This window comes from Erpetoichthys calabaricus, chromosome 1 (genome assembly GCF_900747795.2).
Source record: "Erpetoichthys calabaricus chromosome 1, fErpCal1.3, whole genome shotgun sequence".
NCBI classification, from domain to species: domain Eukaryota; kingdom Metazoa; phylum Chordata; class Cladistia; order Polypteriformes; family Polypteridae; genus Erpetoichthys; species Erpetoichthys calabaricus.
The window spans coordinates 108,563,617-108,574,776 of NC_041394.2; the positions used below are offsets into that span (position 1 = coordinate 108,563,617).

The window sequence follows — 11,160 nt, forward strand, 5'->3', positions numbered from 1 at the left end:
TTATTAAACCTAGAAATTGTGGTGTGTGTGTGTTTCTGTTTTTGGAATATAAGAACGTTGGTAATATGGGGAGCTGCACAGCAAAAACCCGTATTACTAACTTCAGTGACTTGGAGTGTTTGTAAAGAGAAAAGGACACTCAAGAGATGACATCAATAAGAGGTGCAGGGTTATTGACCTAAATGTACTATTTATTGTTAGCAAAACAACACTTTTGTAAACTTGCTGATGTATATTTAGAAACAGAGTGCCTTGAAAAGGTATTCGGCACCCCCAAAAATGTCGGCACTTATAAACTTACAGTATATTAATACAAGAACTCTTCCAGCTGACATACAAACCAGTGCACATCAAGCCAAATCAAAAGAAATAAATTAAAATCATTTTGACAATTTGCTAGAAAGAAAAAGATCTGTGAGATTTAAAAAATTGTTCATCCCTCTTGTAATATAAGGCAACTTTTGGCCTTACCAACTCCCCCAGTCTGCTGATGGTCTCCACCTATGTAGGAATGGTTTGTTCACCTATTCTCACTTAATTTGAGGGTAAATAACAAGTCCCCACTGAGGTCCAATGGTATTGTAGAGATTTTCTACTAAGCAAATGGATATTAGGACAAAAGAGCATTCAAAACAAGTCAGGGACGTGATTACAGTAATCCCTCGCTATATCGTGCTTCGCCTTTCGCGGCTTCACTCCATCGCGGATTTTATATGTAAGCATATTTAAATATATATCGCGGATTTTTCACTGCTTCGCTGGTTTCTGCGGACAATGGGTCTTTTAATTTCTGGTACATGCTTCCTCAGTTGGTTTGCCCAGTTGATTTCATACAAGGGACGCTATTGGCAGATGGCTGAGAAGCTACCCAACTTACTTTCTCTCTCTCTCTTGCACTGACGTAGGGGGGTGTGAGCAGGGGGGCTGTTCGCACACCTAGACGATACGGACGCTTGTCTAAAAATGCTGAAAGATTATCTTCACGTTGCTATCTTTTGTGCAGCTGCTTCCTGAAACGACATGCTGAACGGTGCTTCGCATACTTAAAAGCACGAAGGGCACGTATTGATTTTTTTATCTGTCTCTCTCTATCTCTCTCTAACTCTCTCTCTCTCTGCTCCTGACTGAGGGGGTGTGAGCTGCCGCCTTCAACAGCTTTGTGCCGTGGTGCTTCGCATACTTAAAAGCCAAACAGCCCTATTGATTTGTTTGCTCCTTTGAAGAGGAAGATATGTTTGCATTCTTTTAATTGTGAGACTGAACTGTCATCTCTGTCTTGTCATGGAGCACAGTTTAAACTTTTGAAAAAGAGACAAATGTTTGTTTGCAGTGTTTGAATAACGTTCCTGTCTCTCTACAACCTCCTGTGTTTCTGCGCAAATCTGTGACCCAAGCATGACAATATAAAAATAACCGTATAAACATATGGTTTCTACTTCGCGGATTTTCTTATTTCGCGGGTGGCTCTGGTACGCAACCCCCGCGATGGAGGAGGGATTACTGTATAGAGAAGCAACGATCTGGGGGAGCGTACGAGACCATCTCGAAGGCACTGAGCATACCTCAGGGGTCAGTACAGTCCATCATACAGAAGTGGAAGAAATGATACAGCAGTCCCACTGCCTTTAAGTCAAACAGTCCCCTAACAAGAATGGCACTCATCAGAGAGGCCACTATGCCATCACTTGACACACTGACCTGCAGAGGTCAGTGACTGTGACTTAAGAGAATGTTCACTGCTTAGCAAAACAGCAAGAGTGGCAAGGAAGAAGCCCTGGCCAGAAAAAGGAAAGTCCATGCACATAAAATATTTGCAAAACATCACTTGGAAGATACAGCAAAGGTGTAGTAGAACGTCTTGTGGTATGATGAGCCTAAGGTGGAACTTCTTGTCTTGGACACCAAACGGTATGTGTGGTGTAAATCTAACACTGCCCATCAGCCAGGTAATGCCATCTCCAGTAGAAGATGGTAGTGGCTGCATCATGCTGTCGGGATGCTTTGGAGAAGCAGGGAATAGCAGTTTGGTCAGGATTGATGGTGAGATGAATGCTGAACAATGCAGGCAGATCTTTAAGCCGGAAAGCTTAAACTGGTAAGGGAGATATTCTTTCAAAGCAACAATGGAGTGGCTTCACATGAAGAAAATCTATTTCGTTGAGTGTCCCAGGCAGAGTTCTAACCATAACCCCATCAAAACATATGTGGTGAGACCTTAAAATGGCTATTAACTGCTGTTCCAACTAACCTGGCACAGCTTGATATTTTTTGGCATGGAGGAATGGGCAAATTGTGCTCCATCACGTTATGCAAAATGAATACACTTATCCAGAAAGACTACTTGATGAAATAGCTGCGAGAGATCATTCAACCAAGTGCCAGCAGAATGGGGGAATAAATAACTGTTAATTTATTCCCAGTTTTGCTTTTGGAAAGCTGGTAATTATTTAAATAATTTGGTAAGGCCAGGGCGGCACGGTGGCGCAGAGGTAGCATTAAGGTAAGGAGACCAGGGTTCACGTCCCAAGTCCTCCGTCTGTGGAGTTTGTATGTTCTCCCTGTGTCTGCATGGGTGTTGGTGAATTGGCGAGCCTAAACTGGCCCGTGTGTGTGTGTGTGTTTACTCTGTGATTGGACTGGTGCCCTGTCCAGGGGTTGTGCCTGCCTTGCACTCTATGCTAGCTGGGATAGGCTCCAGCAGACCCTCACAACCCCATTCAGGACAAAGCAGGTTAGAAAATGACTGACTGGAAAGGTTTCTACTTTATTTTGCTTACCTAAGGCCACTGAATTTACAGTTGGGTCCATAATATTTGGACATTAACAACTTTTTTCTAATTTTGGTTCTGTACATTACAACAATGAATTTTAAATGAAACAACTCAGATGCAGTTGAAGTGTAGACTTTCAGCTTTAATTCAGTGGGGTGAACAAAACGATTACATAAAAATTTGAGGCAACTAAAGCATTTTTTAACACAATCCCTTCATTTCAGGGGCTCAAAAGTAATTGGACAAATTAACTGGAAATAAAATGTTCATTTCTAATACAGTGGAACCTCGGTTCACGACCATAATTCGTTCCAAAACTCTGGTCGTAAACCGATTTGGTCGTGAACCGAAGCAATTTCCCCCATAAGATTGTATGTAAATACAATTAATCCGTTCCAGACCATACGAACTGTATGTAAATATATATATATTTTTTAAATATATATTTTTGTATTTATTTTTTAAGTTTTTAAGCACAAATATAGTTAATTAAACCATAGAATGCACAGCGTAATAGTAAACTAAATGTAAAAACATTGAATAACACTGAGAAAACCTTGAACAACACAGAAAACTAACACTGCAATAGTTCACGCTATAGCGCTACCAACCGCTGGCTAAAAACACTTTTTTTTTTAAATGAGTTTTAAGCACAGGGAAAAAAATGAACATTTGAAAAAATCCGTAATTTAATAAACCACCAAGAAAAGTAACATTGCAACAATGCACGCTACGAACCGATCGCTGTAAACAGAAGTGAAAACAAAAACAAGCCCAGTGCATTCTTTAACTGCCTTCCTACCTTATGCGTCCAGCTCTCTCTCTCGCGTGCCTGTGTGTTTGTGTGTGTGTGTGTGTCTCTCTCTCTCATGTGTGTGTTGTGCTCTCTCGCTTTCTCTCTTGCTCGCTGCACAGGAAATGCACAGGGAGAGACTGAACATGTACAAACCAAAAGGGAAACTGGCTTGTTCGTATACCGAGTGTGTGGTCGTGAACCAAGGCAAAAGATTGGCAAACTTTTTGGTCGTAAACCGATTTGTATGTGTACTGAGACGTTTGTGAACCGAGGTGCCACTGTACTTGATTGAAAACCCTTTGCTGGCAATGACAGCCTGAAGTCTTGAACTCGTGGACATCACCAGATATTGGGTTTCCTCCTTTTTAATACTCTGCCAGGCCTTTACTGCAGCGGTTTTCAGTTGCTGTTTGTTTGTGGGCCTTTCTGTCCAAAGTTTAGTCTTCAACAAGTGAAATGCATGCTCAATTGGGTTAAGATCAGGTGACTGACTTGGCGATTCAAGAATTTTCCACTTCTTTGCTTTAATAAACTCCTGGATTGCTTTGGCTGAATGTTTTGGGTCATTGTCCATCTGTATCATGAAACGCCACCCAATCAATTTGACTGCATTTAGCTGGATTTGAGCAGACATTATGTCTCTGAACACCTCAGAATTCATTCGGCTGCTTCTGTCCTGTGTCACATCATCAGTAAACACTAGTGTCCCAGTGCCACTGGCAGCCATGCACGCCCAAGCCATCACACTGCCTCCACCGTGTTTTACAGATGATGTGGTATGCTTTGGATAATGAGCTGTTCCACGCCTTCTCCATACTTTTTTCTTGCCATCATTCTGGTATTCATCTGTCCAAAGAGTGTTTTTCCAGAACTGTGCTGGCTTTTTTAGATATTCTTTAGCAAAGTCCAATCTAGCCTTTCTATTCTTGAGGCTTGCAGTGCACCCTCTGTATTTACTTTAATGCAGTCTTCTCTTTATGGTAGACTTGGATATCGATACGCCTACCCCCTGGAGAGTGTTGTTCACTTGGTTGGCTGTTGTGAAGGGGTTTCTCTTCACCATGGAAATGATTCTGCGATCATCCACCACTGTTGTCTTCCGTGGATGTCCAGGTCTTTTTGCATTGCTGAGTTCTCCAGTGCTTGCTTTCTTTCTCAGGATGTACCAAACTGTAGATTTTGCCTCTTGTAATATTGTAGCAATTTCTCAGATGGGTTTTTTCTGTTTCGCAGCTTTAAGGATGGCTTCTTTCACCTGCATGGAGAGCTCCTTTGACCGCATGTTGTCTGTTCACAGCAAAATCTTCCACATGCAAGCACCACACCTCAAATCAACTCCAGGCCTTTTATCTGCTTCATTGATAATGTCATAACGACGGACTTGCCCACGCCTGCCCATGAAAATGGCTGATGGTCAGACTGGGCTCAGTTGCTGGCACACGGCTTGACTTGGCAGAATGAATCTTAGAGTTACTTCATGGCATCCAGCACAAAGGAAGAGTGCATTGTCAGTTTTCATTTCCCCAAAGAGGGAGCGTCTCATTGGTTTTTAGGTTTCAGAGAATGTCCTCTGAGTTCAAAGAGGAGCACAGCGATGAATGTGGCCAGATTTCACAGGAATATGTAACCTCTGGTGATCTGGACTAACGTCATTTCTGGTTGTAGAACCAGTGCCTTCTCATTGGTGTGTTATTTGGTCAATTAAAACTGTCACTTGTTGAATTGTGGCTCTTTGTTTGAGCTTGGGTGTGCATTTGGTGCCTTCTGGTCTGAAGGAGCATCAACAAAGATGTCCACTCACCTCCGATTTCCACCTTTGTTATCAGATGAAGTGATCCTGGAACAAGTTGGAGTTCAGTCACTTAGTTTGGACTTAACTGTTGAATCTGCCATTTTAACAGGCCTGTGTGACACTAAAAAGCCTTGCAGAACAGGCAATGCCCACTTTGTCCTACAGCAGCATATTGAAAAAGTGTTTGATTTACCAACAAGCAATCCCAAACTGATTCTGATTGTAAGTTGTAACCATCATTTATGTGAGAAAAGTCTAAATACTTTTTCAAGACACTCATTGCACCCACACAGTCCAATGCTGGTACATGCTGTGCATTTCTAAAAAGTTGTGTTTTTCTTTTTATTTTAACAGGTATTCTTTCAGCGAGCAAAAGTCTAAAGAGCAGCTTCCTACACTGCGTAAGTGAAGAAGACGACTGAACACAAGTGCCATTTAGAAGCTGGACCTGCTCTTGCTCTTATGAGGTTATAGTGTTAAGACCATGCTTTTTGAGGTGTTCTGCCGCACTGACTGCTGGGGAACTGTGCCTGAACAGTTCAAGCCTTGTTTTTCTACAAATTCTTCTCAAGTTGATCAGTTCAGAGAGTAGAGCACATATTTTTCTATAAACGTGATTCTAAATGAAGCAGAGAATGAATTGAGAGAAGTATTCCAAATTAAAAAAAAAAAAAAAAAAAAAAAACCCCGACACACACATCTTGCTAATCGTATCTTCCATTTGCCACAATTACTAGATGTTTCAAGGCAGGAAATGTTTGCGGTTTGTAAGAGAGCTGCTTTTTCTGTTGCATACAATAGAGGAGTGCAGGAAGCCAGTGGATCATCTAGGACGAATGCCACGCGTTAACACCATTAGCCAGTCTACAATTTAGTATGAAAACCCCCTCGATCTTTGTGTTTCCATGCATTTATGTAATTCCACAAGCCCGTGCATCCATGCATCTCATTTCATATCCGATACCCACTTGTGGATCCTTTACTTTAGGACAAGACTTGTTAGGATGTCAAAGGAGAATCTTTTTAAAAAAAATAAAATAAGTAAAAAAAAAATATATACAAAAAGTCACTTCTCCGTATTTTAACCTATTCATTTCATTTCAGCGTAGTCATCAGAACAGGAAAGAACAAATGAAAGAAACTCTCAGCTAGCTGTCTTGCATTTCTCTGCTGGAGAAGTTATTTGATTAGTGATTTGCAAATCCATGCACCTACTGTATATAGATGAATAGAAATATTTATTGTCAACATCAATATGGTAATACCTGATAAAGAGCTCACTTTTTTCCTTTTTAACTTTTAAGGGATTAAAACCATGAAATACAGAGAAAGCTTTATGGAATTCTAGCCTAATACATTTTTTTTGTTTAAAAAAAAAAAAAAAAAAGACTTGATTTTTATTTGTTTGAATAAAAGGATCCCTTGGGCTGGAGAAATCTTTGGTTATATTTTTTTTATTACAGAGTGCCCTCTGTCACGGTAAGTTTACCGATCCTCTATTTGAGAGCTCTTTGTGCTCCTAGATTTGTTGGTTGTGTGACATTTATTTCTGGATGATGTGAATGGCTAAAATTGGCCCAAAAATAGGAAAGTTGCTAGTAAGGATCGCTGGTTTTAAATAAATACAATGTCAGTTACTTGGAATAACACCAATAAAACAATATAAAACTGTAACGTAAGGACAGCACTAATCTTCATTACTCAGAAGCCCATAACTAGTTAAGCTCTGACTTATTTACACTTGAGATGACTCTTAGGGTCAGGATGTTAAGTTCACACTTACCGTCAGCTTGTCAGTAAATAAATCGTGTTGTGCTGGTCGTGATGGACAGCAATGAGCCGCCACATAAAATCTGAAAGCTCTTATACTTCACAGCACTCCCTCTGAAAAATATCAAGTCCCACGTTTCGAGTTAGAAACTGTGGTGTAAGTGTGTCATCAACACCAAGGAGGTTGGTTGAGCCGTCACACTCCACCTTCAGTTCAGGGTGGCACTTGACTCAGTGAATGACTCCGAGACTTAATGCTGGCAATGGCACCACGTGGAAGTGTGGCTGGAGGCTTAATGGGCATGTTTGGTATTTTTCGAGTGGAAGTTATTTCTACTTCTATTCTATTTCTTCAATACCCCATTTATTCACAGAAACCTGATTTCTAATATGTTGTGTAACCCCTTAGTCTGATTATCAGAGGTGGCCATGTAAAGCCATAGCCGGGTTACTAGTAAGGATTTTGTAGTCGTCACATGTTCAGCAGCCGCAGGTAGAAGCGTCTACACGGTACACTTCAAGAGGAAAATGTTCCGCTGTTCGTATTATTCCTTCTCCTGTCTCAGTATTTAAGAAATTGCTAATTTGTGTTGATGAGCTGAGTAGTAACGTGTAACCTAATGCAATACTTAGTGAAGTTTAAAATTCCCACGTTAGTATTATTTCAGCAACGCTGCGTGTAAGGAAAGTAGCGCACGTATCGGGCCCATTGCAGGACTCACTCGCACGGCCAAGCAGAAAAGAGTGTGCGGTGTGCAATCCTGTAACAGAACCTATAAATCAGGCATCAGTTTGACTAAACATATTTATAAAACACATGGAAATGATCACCGAGGCCGTGCTTATTTTCAGATTCATGGGGGCCGAGGATGACACATGACATTGGACTGCTTTTGACAAAGCAGACCTCCAGAAGACAACTTGCCCATGTAAATGTGGACCATTAAAAACCCAGGGTTCTGCTTTAACCGGGTTATCCCCTTTAACCTGATTATGTTTGTGTTTATGTAAATGCATTGAATCAAAACCAGTCTGTCCTTGGAAAAGAAATCGGCACGGCGAACTGTGATGGAGAAGGTCAGAGCGCTTTCAGTCATTACTTCCGGTCTTTAACCATCTGAGAAAGATCTGCGTGTGGTGGTTGTCTTGACTGTAATGGATGTGCGGTTGTCCTCCAGTATGTGGATTGCTTCCAGGAACTCCTGTGAATACTGAAATCTGTGGATGGTCAAATGTCTTATATAAAATGGTGTGGTTTTTGTATAGAACTGACGCATATCCTCTGTATATTTTAAAGCATCTCTAAATTACTTGTAATACCCAACCTAAATACAGTCGACCCTTGATATATGACTGGCCTGATATGCGAACAACTTGGTTTACGACCAAAATTTTTGTTTTAAATTACGACCAACGTCTTGCGTTACGACCTGAATGCAGTTACGTGTATCCGCTTTTGCGATTGTAAACAAACAGCTGAGAGCGTTCGTAAGCGTCAGTCGGAGCCCAGATACGTGTGTTTGTGGACGTAATTTTAGTCAGTGCAGTGATTTATATCATTTATTTCAATAATTGCTAAGGAAGGAAGAGAAGGTAACGGAAGTAAAGAAAGCGATCACAATCGAAATGAAAAAGGAAATTGTGTGGAAATATGAGAGTTGCGTTTGTGTGACCAATCTCGCTAATATGTACAGCATGTCGAAATCCACCATCTCGACAGTTTTACAAAGAAAAGAATTGTATAGCTCCTTCCAAACAGTAACCACCTTCCATTTCATTTTCCTCCTCCCTTCCTGCAAGCCAAAGATGTCAACTTAAATGGTGAGTACAGTATGAAATTGTTGTTTCTGGTAGGCTAGGCACTTTTTATAACTTTTTGGTTAGTACATTAGAAAAATTATTGGTGTTCTTGGTAAATTATGCACATTATACAACCCGTTTTTATTAAAAAAAGTTAAGTGTTGCTGTGGGAGGTTCGGAACACATTATGGGTATTTCCATTATTTCTAATGGGGAAAAATAGTCTTGAGTTACGAACTCAATTCGTTCGCGAGGGCTGGTTGTAAGTCAAAGGTCCACTGTAGTTCTTATCCTGTCGTTCTGGGGATAATGACAGAAAAAAGAGTCCGTACTCATTCAGTAGACGCAACCATCAAAGCCTACTGTATATGGCACACGTCTGTAACAATGTAACATTTTCTTTCAATATTTACAGGTTGCTTTTGTTCAATTATCTGAAAAAGATAAACTGTACAAAGGATATTTAAAATACAACTACCTATAGAGAAAATATAAATTCATTCTCTCTGTCACACACACCACATCACCCTACAGCAGCAGCAAATGCAGAAGACGTGAGGTTATCAGTGCTGAGTGCTGGGGAGTGACCATGGCTCCACAGGCTATGCCTACACGTCGTGTTACTCGTGTGCAAGTCAGCACAGGGCTCGGTGTGGCAAATTCAACGTTTGCTTTTTGGAACCTTATGGATTTTTTTTTTAAATTTTCAATCCATGAAACCCATGGATACAAAAGGCCAGCTGTATTGATCTCCACTGCTGGAAATCACAAACCAATTAAAATGTTCTTTTTGGCATACTGGCATCAAAATGAAACAAATAGAGTTGGAGTCAGAAGTTTCTATACGCTTTGGGTGAATTAAAACTCACTTTATAACCCCTTCACAGATTTTCAACTAGCAAACTAAATATATTTGGCATATTGTTTAAGTGTATTTCACTTTTTATTGACTATATCACAATGCCAGTGGGGTCAGTTTGTTGCTCAATCTTTTTGATGGTTACTCCCCATGATGATAAACTGAAGACAATTGTCAGAGCTGGAGTGGACATTTAGCACCAGCAATGCCAACCCACCACCAGTATAAGGAATTTGACTTTGCAACCCAATGGTTCAGAAAACTGTTAAATGGAGATCTGTAATTGTGTGAGAAGATCCAGCCATATCTACTCTACCCCTCATCCTTCAGCAACCTTTTTGCCCCGTGTACCTGCTCTCATGAACCTTAGAAGTATAAGAGAACAATTACCAGTTGAAATGAAACTTCAGGAAATAAAAACATTTTATAAATACACAATTTTATTATACCTTTATATCTCTTCCAAAGGGGCAGGAGAGTTCACATATGGCCAAACATTTCAACATCCTTCAATGCGTGATGTTCTTTCGAGGCTGCTGAAGGACTGAACGGTCATGACCCATGAAATGGCGGTAGGCCAGATGGCCCGTTTGCTGGGTGTGACTCGGTTGGTGACTGTCCTGTGCACACATTGCGGATGGCAAAAAACCAATGGGTCATTTGTGCAATTCAGTGACACAACAGGCTAAAGATTTAAAAAGCTTTAATATGACAAAGTGACTGTATGAGCAGCAGTGCCACATTGTAATTATATTTTAAGAATACACCAGCACATAAACCTTCCAACCACTGGTGATTGTGTTATGTACAGTACAGCCAGTCAAAAGCAGGGCTTGAGGACGGTGCTGAGGGGCACACCTCCTGCTACACTGTCATAGATTGAGGACACCGGTCAAGGGACAAATGAGTTGCAGTTGTGTCAAGAGCCAAGAAAGTAATGTTGGCTTTGAAACCCAAAACCCATGGAGTGATTAATGTGATGAAACCCATTCCTGCTAATTCACAGTGATGAGAGAACCAGGCCACCCGATGGGCTCTTTGCTCGAGTATTCATAGCACTGAAGTTCTTTCTGGACAGCAATGGTTTCCCTCCTGGCACACCTCCCACATCAGCCTAATTTGTGCAGTATGTTCGTAATGGCAGACGACGTCAGCAGTGGTCAGGACTCACTCCCTGCAGGTCACGTAATGAAATTCTTCCAAGACCCTACACGGCATCTTCCATTCTCAGTCTGAACTTGCTGAGGTTGCTTGGCCTGGCCACTTACAGGTGGTCAGCTGACTGCCTTAAAGCACACGGACTGTACCTTGTTTAAAAATTGTAAATTATTAAAAGCATATCCAATCAAAAAAACCTGTTTCATGAGATGAC

General features: G+C 41.0%; 1 protein-coding gene across 1 annotated transcript in view; it reads left to right on the forward strand.

Moving 5' to 3' along the window:
* Nucleotides 1–6,042, forward strand: part of xpot (exportin, tRNA (nuclear export receptor for tRNAs)) — an 89,546-nt gene extending 83,504 nt beyond the window's left edge. Inside the window, exon 25 of the mRNA XM_028805073.2 lies at nt 5,714–6,042. Coding sequence (XP_028660906.1) covers nt 5,714–5,740 — 27 coding nt within the window. The 3' untranslated portion in view covers nt 5,741–6,042. The remainder of the gene's footprint in view (nt 1–5,713) is intronic.
* The last annotated feature ends 5,118 nt before the right edge of the window (nt 6,043–11,160 follow it).